General features: G+C 49.6%; 1 protein-coding gene across 1 annotated transcript in view; it reads right to left on the bottom strand.

Moving 5' to 3' along the window:
- The window catches only part of RPH3A (rabphilin 3A), a 106,600-nt gene that overhangs the window by 19,091 nt on the left and 69,764 nt on the right, over positions 1–17,745 (bottom strand). Inside the window, exons 8-14 of the mRNA XM_012663538.1 lie at positions 9,584–9,713; positions 8,245–8,331; positions 6,519–6,684; positions 5,401–5,436; positions 5,147–5,302; positions 1,188–1,274; positions 620–682 (exon numbers count right to left, since the gene is read on the bottom strand). Coding sequence (XP_012518992.1) covers positions 620–682; positions 1,188–1,274; positions 5,147–5,302; positions 5,401–5,436; positions 6,519–6,684; positions 8,245–8,331; positions 9,584–9,713 — 725 coding nt within the window. The remainder of the gene's footprint in view (positions 1–619; positions 683–1,187; positions 1,275–5,146; positions 5,303–5,400; positions 5,437–6,518; positions 6,685–8,244; positions 8,332–9,583; positions 9,714–17,745) is intronic.

Raw genomic sequence — 17,745 nt, 5'->3', positions numbered from 1 at the left:
TTACTTAACATCTCTGAACCTCGGTTTCTTTACCTGTAAAATGGGAATTCTAATATCTGAAGGTGCTCAGATAGCAGCATTTTCTTTTTTTTAATGAGCAAATGTGCGGCACTAAGAACAGTGCCTGGTGCATTATGAAGCAATCAATGTCTTGCAGCAATGATTGACAATGGTGATGAACGTCGATCATAGGTAGTGATCACTGTCGCTTAGTGTGGGCTTCGTACATTCCAGGCAATGTGCTGAGGTTTCTGTGTATTAGTTTATTAAATCCTCCCAACAACCCTGTGAGGTTGGTCCTGGCATTTTCCCCACTTTATAGATAAGGAAACTGAGGCTCAGAAAAGTTAAGCAACTTGCCCAGGGTCATACAGCTAGGAAGTGAAGGAACAGGGGTTTGAACCCAGGCGGTCTGCACTCTTAACTCTACGTCTTGGCATTTTCTATCTACCTGATCTTAATAGGAACTATTGAGTTTTGGAATTAGGGTGCTGCCTAGACCTTATCGGATAGGTCTCCGGTGCAGGCTGTGTCAAGCTCTGGCAGCTCCCTGCTCTCTCCCAGGGACGTAGGAGAGAGGTGGCCACTTGGGTGGGTTGGGGAGGACGTGGATACTTGCCTGTCTTCTGTTCTGGAAAGCGTCCTGCTGGCCCAGGACCGGGTCTGCTGCCTGCCGGGGGTCCTAAGTGAGGGGAAGAGAGAAAGGGAGGCAGCAGACAGACAGCATCACTTGGGTGTTCACCTCTCCCCTCATTTCACAGGTGTGACACAGGCCCGGGGTGGCAGGTGACATGCAGAGGTAACCGAAGCTGCAGGAACGGTCCCATGGGGGGAAGGGGCTTTTGGGGTCAGAAGGGCCTGGGTCCGAGACCCAGTGCCGTGGGAACTCCCTGGGCCTCAGCTGGCTCCTGTGCGAAACGCGGGTGGTGACACTGAGGTGGGAGACGCTGAGGAAGGGAGCACTGTCACCTCCTGCGCTGGGTGGACAGGTGCTCCCTTCCTCCTCCTCCCGCCTGGCACTGAGGCCCAGACGATTACTTATTCTAGGGGTCTTAGAAGAGCTCAGGATTTAGTTGTGGCTACAGTTCTGCAGAAAGCCCGGCGAGCTCTGCAAGCGGGGGTGGGGGGTATTGGGGTCACGGCTGAGTGACAGCCCGGGCAGGTGCCGGTGAGTGAGTGGCAGGTACCTGGCTGCCCCGGCTGAGGCGGCACTGGGCTCTGCGCCGAGCCCGGGGCGGGTCTGGAGGCCTGGACTGAGTTGGCCCGTTTCAAACCTGCAGGGGAAAGAAGAGGAAACAGTCCCCATGCGTCACACACACGGCAGGAAGAAGCCTGGGACGGGTCAGGCGGCAGGGGCCAGGCCCCCGGGTTTCTGCGGGAGGCAGCGCCTCCCACACTCAGCTCTTTCCGACTCCTTCTCCTGCCTTCCGCGCGTTCTCCCTGTTTAATACTCACACTCGGGGCGTCAGGCAGCGGCACGGGTGTTAAAAAGCACAGGTTCTGTGATCCTGCTTCTACCTGTGTGACTTTGCGCAGGTGACCGAGCCTCTCTGGGCCTCAGTTTCCTCAAATGTTAAGTGGGGAGAACAGTACCTCGCTCACGGGGTTGTGGTGAAGATACAGTGATACGAACAGGGCTTGGCAGATAGCAAACACTCAACATGGCAGGTGTTGATATTACTGTATTTTTATTGGAAGAATCTGTCTCTGTCTTCAGATGGACTTGGCTTGGCGTCCCAGCTTTTTCCCGTATAAGCTATCTGGCCTCAGGCTGGTCACTCTCTCCCTCTGAACCTCAGATGCCTTATGGCGGCAACCGCTCTACCTATTTCATAATAATGATGAACTAACATGTATTCAGTGCTTACCTTGTGCCGGGGACTTTACATAGAAGAACTTACTTAATCTCTACACTCATAACCTCATGAGGTGGGTGCCTCATTAGCTCCATTTTACAGATAGGGAAACTGAGGCACAGGGAGGTTATGGCACTCACCCAATGTCTCTTGGCTGGTTATTAGCAGAGCCAGGGTTTGAACTCAGGCAGTCGGTCTCCGGAGTCTGTGCCTGAGACCTTTACATACTATCGCTTTCCACGGAGCTGCTAGGGGTTGGATGAGATGACATGGGCACCCGAAGGCGTGCTGCTCCGGGAGGAAAGCCCTGCCCTCTCTTACTTCACTGGGCTGGATCCCGCCTTTCCTGAATGCAGCACTTTTTGCTGGACAGATGCTTGAACGCTCATGACAAAGGGTGCTTTGCCACCTCTGCCTGGGGGTTCACAAATCATCAAGTCTTGTCCCACGGTCCTACATTAGCACCGCCTATCGTTTGCTCATCCGGGTCCTTGTTCGTTAGCTCACTCACTCACTCATTCATTCAACAAGCTTTCATTAAATGTTCGCCAAGTACCAAGCCTCGTCTTATTTCTTCTGGGAGAGCACAGCCCAGTCACAAGGAGGAGACAGACACTGAAGTAATGAGTTTATAAAACAACGATAACCAACGCTCATTGAGTTCTTCAAATGTACCACACCCTGGGCATCCCCTCATGGAACCCTCAAAACTCAATGCCGTGGACGGGGTTTCCACCCTGCCCTCATTTCCACGTGACCTCGGGCAAGTTGTGGGTTTTTTGTTTTTGTTCCATCTTCTCTTTGCCTTATCTGTCAAGTGAGGATGATTATAACAGCACCCACCTAAAAAGAGTTGTTGGTTAAATTAAATGCTATAACCCATGCAAAGGGTTTAATGACAGAGTAGGACCTCGACAAACTTGAGTTGCTATTACGATTAACTATTAACTCAAATCTGCAGACATTTGAGAGCCTGCAACCCACTAGGAATCTTAGCATAGCTGGAAAACGAGGAGGAAGAGCTAAAATTGCGATGCGTGCTCCATAAATATTTGAAGCATAATGGATTAATGGAGAGAGACGTGTCCCTGGTATTAGGCAAGGGAGAGAGATTCAGGCTCTGTTAATAACCTGTTTTAGACGGTGATAAGCGCTGCATTATGATAAGGGTTGTGTCACTACTCTGGGGACGCAGAGAAGGCGGCAACTGACTCAGCTCAAGGTGGAGCAGGTGGATGCTAGAAGCTTTGTAGATGAGAGGAACATTCACGTTGATTCTTGTGGGACAGGGTCCACATTTGGTTCGGGCATGTCCTGTGACTGTCTTTTCTCTCAGGAGGCAAATGATACAGAGTTTAAGAGCACAGGATTTGATATACAAAAATTAATCTGAAATGGATCAAAGGCCCAAACGTAAGAGCTAAAACTATCAAACTCTTAGAAGAAAACATAAGGGGAAACCTTAACGATCTTGGATTTGGTGATGATGTCTTAGGACACTAAAGACACAGGCGGCAAAAGAAAAATAGATAAATTGGACTTGTTCGAAATTTAAAACTTCTATGCATCAAATGATACTGTAACGGAGTGGGGAAAAAAGACCCTCTATAGAATGGGAGAAAATATTTGTAAATTATATATCTGATGAGGCATTAATATCCAGAACATATGAAGAACTCCCAGGACTCAACCACAGAAAACAAACAACCCAATTTAAGAAATGGGCAAAGGACTTGAATAGACAATTCTCCAAAGAAGGTATACCAATGGCCATAATAAGCCCATGAAAAGATGCTCAATGGCACTAATCATTAGGGAAACGCAAATCAAAACCACAATACCACCATGAGATACCACTGCATACCCATTAGCATGACTAATGTTTAAAAAACAAAAACCAAAAAATAGAAAATGACAAGTGTTTGGTGAGGATGTGGAGAACCTGGAACCCTCGTGCATTGTTGGTGGGAATCTAAAAATGGTGCAGCCACATGGAAAACAGGATGGGGGTTCCACAGAATGTTAAATATAGAATTACCACATGATCCAACAATTTCACTTCTACATATGTACACAAAATAATTCAATGCAGGGACTTCCACGGATTTTGTATGCCATGTTTATAGCAGCATTATTTTCGAGAGCCGAAATGTGGAAATAACCCAAATGGCCACTGACGGATGAATAGAAAAACAAAATGTGGCATATACATGCAGTGGAATGTCATGTGACCTTGAAAAGTAAAGAAATTCTGACACGTGCCACGACCTGGATGAATCTGGAGGACATTACGCTAAGTGAAATAAGCCAGTCATGGCCAATTGCAAAAGGACAACTATATACGATTCCACTTACATGTGGTACCTAGAGTAGTCAAAATCACACATACAGAAAGAAAAAGAGTGGTTACCAAGGGCTGGGCAGAGGGGAGGATGAGGAGTTATTTTTTAATGGATACAGAGTTTCGTTTTAGAAAGACAAAAAAGTTGCGGAGATGGAGAATGGTCTGGTTCCGTAACAATATGAATTGCTTTATGCCACTGAACTGTACATGTAAAAATGGTTAAATGGTAAGTTTTACGTTATACATGTTTTATAATAATACAAATGATTTTAAAAAGCATTGCCAATAAAAACCTCACCTCTGGAAGAGAGAAACACAAAGTACAGGCTTTGATGTTGGAGAGATATGGGTTTAATGTTCATTTTAACCAATCATCAGCTATGTAACCTGGGACAAGTGGCTTTGCTTCTCAGAGCCTCAGTTTCCCCATCTGTAGGATGGGACTGATAAAAGTCTTATATCTAAACTTTGGGGTTGTGGCAAGGATTAAATGAGATAATATATGAGAAGAGCATGGGAGAACATCTGGCACACAGTAAGCACTGAACAAATATTTCAAGATGTTGCAGACCTGAGAAATTCATCTTTCTCTGTCTATCCAAACCATATGTTCATTACCAGGTCTGGGCAGCAGATGAACCACAAGGTGTGTGCCCAGCTCTGTTGCCGATAAGAAGAGGAACTGCGGTGCTAAGTTTTCTTACGTATGGTATCAGAGCAAGAAAAGGACCTAACCAAATTGTGGGTGTCTAGAACCGGAATTGTTTCTGAATCTTGTCTTTCCTCTACCATAGACTAGAACTAGCATCTATTATAGGATAGAACACAGCACACAGTAGGTGCTCCATAAATGCTGAATAGATAAATAAACGAAGACACCGTCCTCCTTGTCCTTTCTGATTCTCTTCATCTAGGAGGCTTGTTTGGATCTGCCCGTCTCTCTCACCTGCCGGGCTCCGGCTGGAGTCTGCAGCACCCCCGCTGGGGCCGTGGTCCCAGCTCTCTGAGTCCCGGCCAGATGAGCTCATTCGTGCCTCGGAGGCCCTGCGCACGGGAGGCCCATAGCTTCCTCGCCCAGGAGCAGAGGCCAGGTCAGGGCCTGGAAGGAACAGCATGAATTGAATGGAGAAAGCACAAGGAGGGAATGGGGTGAAATGACTCCTGTCTCAACGTATAAAACAGAGTCAGCAGAGCTCACTGTCTTCTGACCTGGGGCCCTCCTATCTTCCGTGTCAGCTGGAGAGAGAGAAATGAGGAGGAGTACAGGTTTTCTGACGTCTGGAGAACCACTACTTCAGAAGCCCACGAAGAGGCTGATCTGTCACTCCCAAGAATATTTTTATTAAATAAAAAACTAAAATCTTCCTCCCAAGCTCCCCTCTGATCCGTTTATAATTCCACATTATTTCCTTTGCATGCACAAACACATATGAGCACACATAGGCTTAGAAAAGAACAGTTAAGCTATACAGTGAAGACTGGAGGGGGTGATGCTTAACCTGGAAGAAGGCTCCTTTAGGGGTGGAGACTGGGGACTCCTCGGGGATGCAGTGTATGCTGACAACTTGGCCATTCTTTGCAAGGACCAGAAATTGTTCATGCCTTGTCGGGAAGACAGCATTTGCTGAATGCCTTTTTGGTGGCAGGCACTGTGCTAAGTACCTTGAGACATCATCTTATTGGAAATATAGTTGGACACTTCAATTGTGGAGACCTCTAACTATAACCTTCCTTGCAGAAGCACCGTTTGCACTCGACTCCGGAACTGTCATTTAGACCAAATTTTATCACTTCGGGTCAACTGAAATGATTGTAAGGACTTTATCTGGCCAGTCCTAGTGGTCTAATCAAATCAAAATGTGCTTTTATTGTGGTTGCTTTTTACTGTTTCACCTCTCCCTTTTTATCATCATTTTAATAATTCATAATAATATTTAGATAATAGTGATAACATCAATAGTCGTGGCAATTTTCTTCTACCAATGTCCTTTCCATTCATCTTTCACTTTTATTATTTTGGTGGTGGGAGTCTCTCAGTCCCTAGTTCTAATTTCCACCTCTGTTGTACTACTAAATATTCCACCAGGAATGACAACAAAGCCTCTTGGCAGCTTGGCTTTGCCAGAAAGTTCCCTGTGCCACCCTTCTGATAAGGGTATACGATGGGCTGTGAAGGGGATATAAGAGTCCTAGACACCAGTCCAGAGGCTGGCTGTCCACCAACTGGGTAGAAACACAGACATGGCATCAGGACATCCTTCGGGTAGACCAGTTCGCCAAGATCTGTCCTTGGTGCTGAAAGAACTGTTTTGTCCTACCTCGAGCTGGAGCCCGGACAGTGGGCTTGGGCTCAGGGGTAGGCTGTTCGGGGACAGCAGGCTCGCTGCCAGGCTGCTGGGGCTTGGTCTTCTTTATAGGCATAGGCTGTGGGAGGACCTGTTTGGGGAAGCCTTTGAAGAACCACGCTCCCGAACGCTTCCACACCTGGAAGGAGAAGAAAGGGCTGAAGATATGGCAGCCGAGCACTGTTGCACCTGCCTTCATGTGTGTCGATTTTTATATTTGCTCCCTGCCTGCAGCACACTGACAAGGTAGCCAGCACGCTCTTCTTACTGGCACACAGCCTCTCACAGTTCATGTTTATTCTACACATTGGTCCTGAAAACTCAACAGAAAGGGTTTGAGTGTGCCCATTTTATTGATGGAGAAAGCTGAATATCAGAAATGTTAAGGCTTCATCCAACAGTACACAGCTGGAGCATGGAAGGACGAGAACTCAACCCCAAGTCTCCCATCTCTTAAACGTGGTGTGCTCTCCACGGCACTGGTTGCTGTAAAGAGGGTGATCTACCCACAACTTCCTGAAGACTGTGGCCTTCCTCCTGGCCCTGTGGGTTAGAACAGGGCAGCACACTTAGGATGATGTGCTGAACATCTTCCACTGTCCCTCAATCCATTCTCCACCCTGCTCTTTGCCCTGGGAGGCTGCCCAGTATGGACTGCAGTAACTGGACTTTCTTGACCTCCGCAGGTTTGTATGGTCAGAAGCACCCGCAGGAGTTTGCAGCAAGAAAGAGAATGTGATTGTGGCATTTATTTCCCTGGCTTCCTCCCTGCTAGTCGGACAGTGACTGCACACCTGTTGGGCTACACCTACCTTCCAGTCTGGTAGCTGCTCCCACCTCCATCCCTTTGGACGTAGGAGTGGTAACAGCAGCCCTGCTTTTGCTGGTGATCAGGTGACGCCAACCCTGGCTGATTTCCCTTAGCTCTACCCAGAACTTTGTAAATAACACTTTTTATCAAACTCTTGGTTACCCCACTGAAGGGTGCCACCTGTTTCCTGCCAGGCCCCTGACTGATACTGAGGAGAACCTGGCCACCGAGACACAGTCTCAAAGGCAGGCATCTGCATCAGGGGTGAGGGGTGCAGGAATTAGGAGAAGGAGAAAGGACTTCATTGGCGTAAAATGAGTAACAAGCAGGGCGTGGAAGAGAAGGCTGCCATGGGAGAAAGAAAGAGAGACAAAGTAGAGAGAAAGTATAGAGAGAATGGTGTGCAGAGCATGAGACAACAAGAGAATGAGGAGCAGGAAGGAAAAGGCAATAAAGACGAGGGGAAGAAAAGAGCTCGAACGAGAGGAAGAGGGTGAGGAAGGAAGAACGAGTGGAGATAAGACATGGAACAGAGGGAAAGAGGAAGGAAAGATGGCGGGAGAGGGAGACCCAGAAGGTGAGAAGTGGGGACAAGGGAAGAACAGAGGCCACAGGGCAGTGAACAGAGAGGGAGGAAGGAAGGGAGAGAAGGAAGAGAAAAGCCACAGAAGCAGAGGAGGAGAAAAGAAACTCACCCGAACGCTCAGAGGTCATCCTCCCAGTGTGCACAGCTGAACTGGTCCCTTTCACACCAACCCCTTAAGACACAAGACCCGACAGGGCCCCCAGCCTCCGAGTACCACCCTGTTGCCCTGATTCCAGGGAGGAAAAGAAAGCTGGCCAAGAAGGGAGGATGCTCCAGGGGCAGGACGGGACCACGCCACTCACCTCTCTCTGCTCGATGCAGATTTTGCAGAGCCACACAGAATGCAGGCGGTTTTTGGAGGTCTCCACCCCACACTTGGTGCAGACATTCTGGGGACAAAACAGCCCAACATATACTTAGGTGAGCTGTCCTCTGAGATGCCAGGGATGGGAGAAAGGGGCAGGAGGGGTGACAATAGACTCCCCCTTCTCTCGGTGGACGTAAGATCCAGAATTCTTCTCCTTTCCTCGCACTGCCTTCCGTGGGCAAGGCCAGTGAGAACAAAGTTCCAATTTGTGTCTTATTTCCAATAACGAGAACTTGAGTCATTTCCAAATGCCGGATGAAGAAATTCCCCAAGAGTCCTGTGGGATCTGAGTTTTCAGCATCCACACAAAAGACATCATTTGCAAAATTTTTTAAGAGGAGAGGCCATATATTCATTTTTGTTTATTAATTTATTTCTTCTTTATTTGCAAAGTGGATCTGAGACAGCCTAGACCATGACTAGAAGTTCAACTCCCCAAGGAGAAGGAAGTTATCTGGGTAAATGCCATGATTGTGTAATGGAGCATTATATTTTGGGGTGAGTTTCCTCAAAATTAAAACAAATAGGAAAACCTAATAGGTCACAAAATTCTTACTCTCTGGTTGACTGAAGCATGTAAGTTTTTTGGGGGGGGGCGGGGGAGTAGATAAGCTTTTCTCAATATTTCATTCTAAATGTTAAATGGGACACAAAGCAGGAGATGCCAAGTGACATTATAGACATCTCCCTCTGGGTTATTCACCTGAATTCCTTGGAGTCACGCAGACCCCACAATAGTTGCATCTTTGTCATGGAATTGTCAGGTGCAGATAATTTAAGGAGGGGGTAGAGGGTGAAGGGAGCACAGGGAGACTCCCCTTCAAGAACAGATGCTCTCAAAGCTAAGTGATGCTAGCTTGGCTGGATAGAGGCTCTCTAAGTCTCCTGTGCCAGGGCACGAGAATGCTGAAAGCATTTCCACATACACACATGTATAAACGTGCACCTAGCATGCTCTTTAAACTGACACAGAACTTGCTAAGCCACAGCCAGCATATCTGCAGGCTCGACCATAGCTCCTGTCCTACCTCATCCTGGATGGAGCTCAGCTCTAAGGGGATGGAAGGATCAGAGTGTCTTCCAGGGAGGAACTGGGATTAGGACTACCTTGGAAGACAGTTGGGCATGGAGACGTTCCAGAAACAAATCATATTCCGGCAACCAATCTTCAGGATCCGAGCTGCATCCCCAAGACCCAGGGCCCCCCACAGCTGGAGCCTGGGCCTAGCCCCTCCGTAGTGCTATGCAAGGAAGGAGGGAGAAGGTGACGGTACCTTCTTACAGTCCTCACACACGACGCAGGCTGAGCCCAGCATCCCCAGCTGCTCTCCACACAGTATGCAGCGGTTCACCCCGTCCCCAGCCACGTTCTTCCTCATGGTCTCCAGGCGGTCCACCAGGCGCCTGGAAGCAGAGACAGGGTAACAGGGACCTCGCGGGACTGGGGACCACCAGCATGACCTACAGGCTGATGGGCTTCACTTCTTCCGAGCCAGACTCTTGAGCGTCTGGTGGTAGCTGTGGACTCTTCCCCGGAAGAAGGCGCATGCATGTAAAATCCCGATGCATTTTCAGAACATCGAAGACCCCCTCCCGTACCCCTCAAAGCCCATCTCTTCTATTGGGTTCCGATTAAGAACCTCATCTAGTCCTTTCTAGCTCATGACACCTCTTCCCGGGAAACTGCCTTCTGAGCTCTAGATCTATGTGTCTAACTGTCTACACGATGTCTTCACGGGCATCTCAAACTCATGCTTTCAAGCCGAACTCTTCATCTCGGCTGCTCGTCTGCCCCCGCCCCAAGCAAACCTGCCCCCCAGTCTCAGGAAACGTCACCACCGTCCACTCGCCTGCTCAAACCAGAAACCTGGGGGCCTTCCCTGGCCCCCTCCTCCCCTGACATTCAATGACCCAACCAAATCACCACATCCTGTTGCATCTACCTCCCTGGTGTTTCTGGAATCCACCTGCTTCTCTCATCTTCACCCCAGCCAAACCACCGCCATCTCTCTCCCGGATGACTGCAGTGATCCCTCCGCAGGGCCCTCCGCTTTCATTCATGTCCGTCCATGATTTGTTCTCCCTACCACAGTCACAGTGACATTTCTAAAACATAAATTGGACCCCGTCACCTCCCACTCCACTTTAAAACCTTTTGTTGATTGCCGTCATAATACATGTGGCTTCTGCGACCCTGCGTGTTCTGGCCCAGATGAAACCCTGCATGTTTTCTCCCTCTTGGTCTTGCATTCAGTGCCCCGGTTCGGTGGTCCTCTGAGCGTGGCCACCAGACGAGCAGGACCAGCATCGCCTGGGAACTTGCGAATCAGAAATTCTGGGGGCGGGGCCCAGCAATCTGTGCTTGAACGAGCCCTCCAGGTGACCGCTGCACGGGCCGGTGTGAGAACCACTGCTCCAGTTACATTGGCCTTTCAGTTCCAGTTCTCCCATCTGCCTCAGTGCTATTGCATATCCTGCTCCTTGTGCCTGGAATACACCCACACACACACACGAATTTGTGATCTCCCTCTGTTGCACACATGCACGTGCACACACACACACACACACACACACACACACACTTTTATACTTCCCTGTCTAGAGTCCCCTCATGCTTCAGAATAGCACCTTCTCTGACCACCCATTTTATTTACTCCGATAGCAACCCCATACTCCCTCATAGCACTCGCCACGTTTGTTGCTGACTGCGAGACTATCTGCATTATGCAATCAGCTGATTGTGAAATGATCTCTGGCCCCCTCTGGACTATGAGTTCCCCTGGGCCAGGGACCCTCCCCGTCCTGGTCCGTGCTGTGTGCCTGGGGCCAGATCGGTCCCTGGTCTGTCGTGGTCATTCGAGCAGGATGGTCGAATCAATGAATGAATGAATGAGGGTGGCTCACTCCCTACTCTTGTATCCCGCAAAAGCGAGCTGCGTTGAGTGTCACGTGATGCAGAACAGCTTACACTTACGTAAGTGCTTATTAGATGCCACCCACTCCGAGGAGGCAGGAGCTGTCATGCCATTTCTCAGGCGAGGAAAGTGAGGCACAGGGATTTAAATGACTTGCCCAAAGTTGCACAGCTAGGAAGTGGCAGAGCCGACACTAGAACCCAAGCTTCACGTGCATTTCCCCAGCACTTCTCACGTTCGACGTGCATGCAGATGAGACCGGGGTCTTATCAAAATGCAGACTCTGAAATGCCAGGTGTGAGGCGGGGCCTGAGGTGCTGCACGTCTAGAAAGCTCCCAGGTGATGCTACCGACCACACTCTGGATAACAGGCTGTATGACAATGACACCTGTGGGCCATCCTGCTTCCATCTCAGGGTTTTCTTTTTTTGTCACTTCCCACCAGCTTGAAGTCACCTCTTTGCCCTTCCCTCAAAGGAGGACCCATTCTGGACACAGCCAGTGATCCCAGATGCGGCTGGACTCTGACCACCCCTCCATGGGCTGGTCCCAGCTGTGGACTCATGGGAGGGGCCCTGGCAGCCCTGCCCAGCAGCCGCCTGTTGCAGACCCTCCCCACGGCCGGCCCTCCTGCCATCCCCTCGCAGCGCTCTGACTTGCAATGTTATAAACAGAAGGTCTCGCTTTGTGTCCCACTTAAGAGAGGAGCCACGTGGCCAGAGGAAGAGCCGAAGGCAGCCTGTAGGCCCCAGAGCCTCCGCCGTGGCCCAGATTGGACAGGACGCTTGGGGAGGCGGGATGTGCAGAGCTGGGGGCAGCATGTTCTTCACGATCCTTCCTCATCTCCCCCTGCCCTCCCGTCCCCAGTTTCCCCTAGAAATTACCCTATAGGGTCATGGGAAAGGGCAGTAACCCAGAGCGAGCCCCAGTCTGTGGTCTCAGAACTCCTGGAACAGCAGCAGCAGACGTTCATCAAGCACTTACTATTGCCAGGCACAGAGACGAGCACTCCACAGGGATTTTCTCAATGATGCTTTCCAGCCCCACTGGAAGCTAAGTGCTATTCTTTTTTTTTTTTTTGAGACAGAGTCTCACTCTTTTGCCCGGGCTAGAGTGAGTGCCGTGGCGTCAGCCTAGCTCACAGCAACCTCAAACTCCTGGGCTCAAACGATCCTCCTGCCTCAGCCTCCCAGGTAGCTGGGACTACAGGCATGTGCCACCATGCTCGGCTAATTTTTCTATATATTTTTAGTTGTCCAATTAATTTCTTTCTATTTTTTAGTAGAGACGAGGTCTCGCTCTTGCTCAGGCTGGTCTCGAACTCCTGAGCTCAAACAATCCGCCCGCCTCGGCCTCCCAGAGAGCTAGGATTACAGGCGTGAGCCACCGCGCCTAAGTGCTATTCTTGTGTCCATTTATCAAATAAGAAAACTGAGGCACAGAGAGGTTAAGTGACTTACCCAAGTCACACAGGTAAGAAGTGGTGAAAGCTGGAATTCAGACCCAGGCGTTCTGGGTCCCGAGTCCCCGTCCTTAGCTGCTACACCATGCTGCCGCACACACAGCCACATGCTGAGCAAAGCCACAGGGACCATCTTGAGCAGCCCGATCTCCACCCTGCTCGACGCCTCTCCCCTTCTCACACCAAGGGCCTCTCCGTCACTGCAAGAACCAAGCTGCATACATGGTCACCCTGGGCCATCTGCCTCTCACTTTCCTGAGGTTGGGACAAGACACCCAACGACTGATCCGGCACTGTGTTTCCTAAAAAACCCCTCAACACGGTTGGGAAATCTGGACGTTAGCCCTGGTGTTTGCCTCTCTGGGCTTCCGTTTCCTCAACAGGAGGCGTCGGTTACATTGGTGGTTGTGAAACTGTGCTATGTGGCACCCCAGGGGCTACAGAGAGCCAGTTCAAGGCCACCCGCTGCGGTGGCGTGGGGTGGGGGGAGCTGCCGCAACCCATTCCAGAGCATGCCCCGTCTATCCCTTTGTTTGGGCTGTGCAGTTAGATTTCCCTTAGACAGTTGGTTCCAGGGTTTTAGAGTTTGAAGTTGACAGGAGCAGATGAACGCCAGGACGTCTCCTGACACCCTCGAATCATAAAATATCAGGAGACACATACAGTTATGTATGGTACATAATACTTGATAGTAGACAACTGTGTTACTGTTTCTGTATTTACTATGCTATGCTTTTTATCATTATTTTAGAGTGTACTCCTACTTATTAAAAAAAAGTTAACTGTAAAACAGCTTCAGGCAGGTCTTTTAGGAGGTATCTGGAAGAAGGCATTGTTGTCATAGGAGATGACAGTTTTGTGTGTGTTATTGCCCCGAAGACCTTCCAGTGGGACCGGAGGTGGAGGTGGAATACGGCGATATTGACAGTCTCACGGGGACACCATCATCTGCGTGGCTCAGCGTCGACCGGAGGTTGCTACGTGGCACAGGCTGTATTTCATTTTTGGCTTACTCATCATTCTTTGTGCTTCCTAAAGGCAGTCACTTTACGGCTCGCTGACCATGTGCTATATTATACATTGATTAGTTTATTAGATATTATTTTTATGCCATAGGTATTTATTTCTTGTCATCTCCCCTCCCTGGGATGTAAGCTTCTCCATTTTGTCCAACACTGGACCTCATGCCCAGCCCATACACCCTCAATAAATATCTGTTGAATGAAAAAAAAAAAAAACAAAGAAAACCAAAAAAAAAACAAAAAAAAAAATATCAGGAGACAATAAGGTGGGCTATCGGAGGCAGGGCATGGCGATGGCGTGGTCCGTCCACCGCCTTACTCAGAAAACAGTCCGATTTTGTTCTTCTCACTCTACCATCCGGGGCCCCACAGCACAGAGAGGGAGGGAGGCTTGCGCGGCTCGCTCAGCCGGGGCTAGAATCTAGTTCTCTGCTTCAGGAAATCATCTTGGCTTTCTGTGAATTCCCACAGCCCCTGCCTTGCGTCGAGCTTTGCCGGCGCGCTAAGGAAGAGAGCACGGATCAGATGATCTAACTGAACTGCAGCGTGCTTTGTTATGGACACTTGGAAGGGTTTTCTGCCTCTTCTTAGTTTTAAAGGCTATGGATTTGCCCGTCACCTGCAAACCCACACTGTAACCTCCCTGCCAGATGGCCCGCCCCTCCTACCATCGAACCCTAAATGCAGAAAGGCCCCATTGAATGCACATTGTACCGTGAGTGTCTCATTAGCTTCTTTCAGTGGCAGCAAATGGCGCAGAAATGCAACAGAGTTAAGATCATTCTTCAGATGTCTCAGCTCAGGGAGCCTTGTTATTTGCGAATTCAGCGTGGACCAATCAAGAGGATGGATGTACAGACCTCCGCGGAACATCGGAACGAGCAGGATGTTCCCTGCAGATGCCCATCGGGACCCCCTCCCTGTTGCCCCAGATGCGAGAAAAGGTCCCCAACAGCCCAAGATTTGAAACTAGGAAATCAAACTTTGCAGGAAGCCAAGTCAAAATTGGGTCATGGAAGACCACAAGTCACAAATGAGTCTTTATCCTGGTGATAAAACATTTCAGAATCGTCACCCCAGAAGAAATATTTGTTTTTCCCAGTCTTGGCGGGAGAGCCCTCCATGCATAGGGAAGATGGTTCCGACTCTCACTGCACGTCAATCAGCCAGCACCAAGAAAAACTCCAGCGCCTGGGGCCCTGACCTCTACACCTCAGCTGTGGAGCTAAGCAAGCCCGGATATCAGTATTTAAGCACGCAGCCCCTGTCGAGAGCCACTGCACGGGGAATGTTCTTAAAATTTATGGTGTATCTTGGCCGGGCGCGGTAGCTCACGCCTGTAATCCTAGCTCTCTGGGAGGCCGAGGCGGGCGGATTGTTTGAGCTCAGGAGTTCGAGACCAGCCTGAGCAAGAGCGAGACCCTGTCTCTACTAAAAATAGAAAGAAATGATCTAACTAACTAAAAATATACAGAAAAAATTAGCCGAGCATGGTGGCACATGCCTGTAGTCCCAGCTACTCGGGAGGCTGAGGCAGGAGGATCACTTGAGCCCAGAAGTTTGAGTTGCTGTGAGCTAGGCTGACGCCACGGCACTCTAGCCCCGGCAACAAAGCAAGACTCTGTCTCCAAAAAAAAAAAAAAAAAAAAATTTATGGTGCATCTAGATCACTTGGAGACAGCATCTACCATTCAGAGAACGATTCTACGGGGTTGGGGTGAGGCCTGGGAACCTGCCTGTTCAAGAGGCTCGGTTGCTGATGAATTTCGGGTCACGCTTCAAGAAATGCTACAGTAGGAAAGGAAGTCGTAAGGCACGTCCCACGGGAAAACGCTCTTCTTACTATGTTAAGTTGAGGGGGGGAACCCAGGCTGCAAGATTATGAGCAGGGCATGAGTTTGGGTTTGAGACATACCCACCTGGATATCTTCTTTGTGTGCACTCACAAAAAAAGAGAAAATCAGGAAGGAAACACACCAAAGTGTTCACAGTAATTGTCACCGGGTGGCAGGGTTATGGGTGACTTTCATTTCCTTCTTCAACGCCTCCTCTCCTTCTTCCCCATTGAGCAGCCAATTAGCTGGACTCCTCTATGCTTTCTTAACTTTCTTACAATGAACACGTATCGCCTTTGTGTTAGAGAAGAAAGAACATCTTTGAAGACGGAGATTGTGCGGGCGAAGGGTGAAAAGAGGCGGCGGGATTGAATCCTGCCTCCTATCCGGACATGACCTTGAAACCCCTGTTTGCTGGGTCCCTCTTTCCCAGACTGTAACAGGAGGGGTCAGATGAGATGCCCCTCATTTCCTCCGTGGACAGCATTCAGGGATTCTCAGAGCCTGAGGCTGAAACATCAAGATTTCTCCTTCTTTTCTGAAACGGGAGGACCCTCGATGACCAGGAGTGGACGGGTCCACACTGGCTGCCTGGCGTCGTTTGCCGGTCTAATGTCTCCGCCCCCCTCCCCCCACATTAAGTGCCCAATTAGCTGGACCCTGTAAGTGGCTGTCACTCTCTACTTGTGTCTTTACATGCCTGATTAACTTTATGATGACTACTCGTGCCTGGCGTCCAGGGAACATCCATCACCCGGCTGAGTGCTTACGGGGAGCTGCGGGTTACTCGGTGAAAGCCTGCACGCACCTACGTTTGCCTGGCTGTGTATCTGGACTTTGCCACTTCCTGGCTCTGTGACCCCAGAGAAGTTACTTAACCTTTCTGAGCCTCAGCTTCTCCATCTGTAAATTAGAGAAAACAAAGTCTTTACCTTCTAGCATTGTTGAGAAGGTAAAATGAGATAGGGTTTGTAGAATGGTAACTACTCAGTACTGGTCGCTAATTATTTTTTCTGGAAGTTTGTGGCTTTTATAACTCCCTGTACTCACATTTTTTCTTATGTAACCAGGATGCTATAATCTGCCTGTGAAGTCTCTTTCTGAGGCTTTTAAAGGGGTTTCAGCGACTAGAAATTTATAGGACTCATGTACCCATCTCTAAACACAAACACATAACACACATACACACAGATGGCACATGCACCCACATATGAATGCATATGCCCATCGGCACACCTATAGAGGCATGTGTCCACATGTACTGGTGAGTGTGTACACACACACATGCACACATCCATGATCAGAACCTACATGCAAGAACATACCTCCACATACATGTCTGTAAACACTTTGGTCTTGCAGAGTGCTCATCTCCAATCGACTGCCTTCAGCGGCAAGGACACAGGCCCGGTGGAGGACTGACAGACGCTTGTTTGTTAAACTCAGCTCTCTCAAAAAGCCCAAACTGACCTCAGAGACATTCAGGTGACCGCTTTTGAACTTTCCAGTATTGCCGTAGCATCGCGATGAGAGTCGCAGAGAGGGCTAGCAGGGGGACAGTTGCACCAGGAAGTAGGCTCAATGTGGCATGCCGTGGAGCCTCGGGAAGGCGCCCGCCTGCCCTGGGGTGATGGCTTTGTGCGCCAATCCCCGAATCAGCAGGGAAAATGACTAAAAGCTGGGGTTCCACCAACCGATGGGATGGGGCCAGAGCAGCTGCCTTCAGAAGCCGCGGTTGACTGTGATTCCACAACAATTCGTAGAACACAGCAAAGTGGATGAGATGCCACGTTGTCTCTCTGTCTCTCTCTGCTGTGTGTGTCTCTCTCTCACACCATCAATTCCAAAATCATGCCGCTCACTCTTTACCTCGCCCTAATTGCCAAGTGGGGGACAGTACTGTTGAGTTTATTAAACTTGGCACTCTCTGAAGTAAAGATTGGACCATCTGCTGTGAACAGGGACACGGCCGCCCTGACGGGAGCTGGCCCGAGGCTCCAATGCCAGGGTCCCTCAGGAACCTGTCCTTAAATGACTGAGCTGCCCCATGATGAAGCCGCGCGGCTGGCACGCCGGGCGTGTGCGTTTCAGACTCGTTAATTCTCACTGTTGTTCATTACTGTCACCGCCCAGGGAGCTCTAGATCCCTGGTCTCTCTGCTAGAGGGACTGGTGAATGGGATTCCTGCCTGGGCCTTGGCGC

Source organism: Propithecus coquereli, unplaced genomic scaffold (genome assembly GCF_000956105.1).
Source record: "Propithecus coquereli isolate 6110/MARCELLA unplaced genomic scaffold, Pcoq_1.0 Scaffold81, whole genome shotgun sequence".
Classification (NCBI taxonomy): domain Eukaryota; kingdom Metazoa; phylum Chordata; class Mammalia; order Primates; family Indriidae; genus Propithecus; species Propithecus coquereli.
This window is presented reverse-complemented; position numbering and strand designations above follow the sequence as displayed.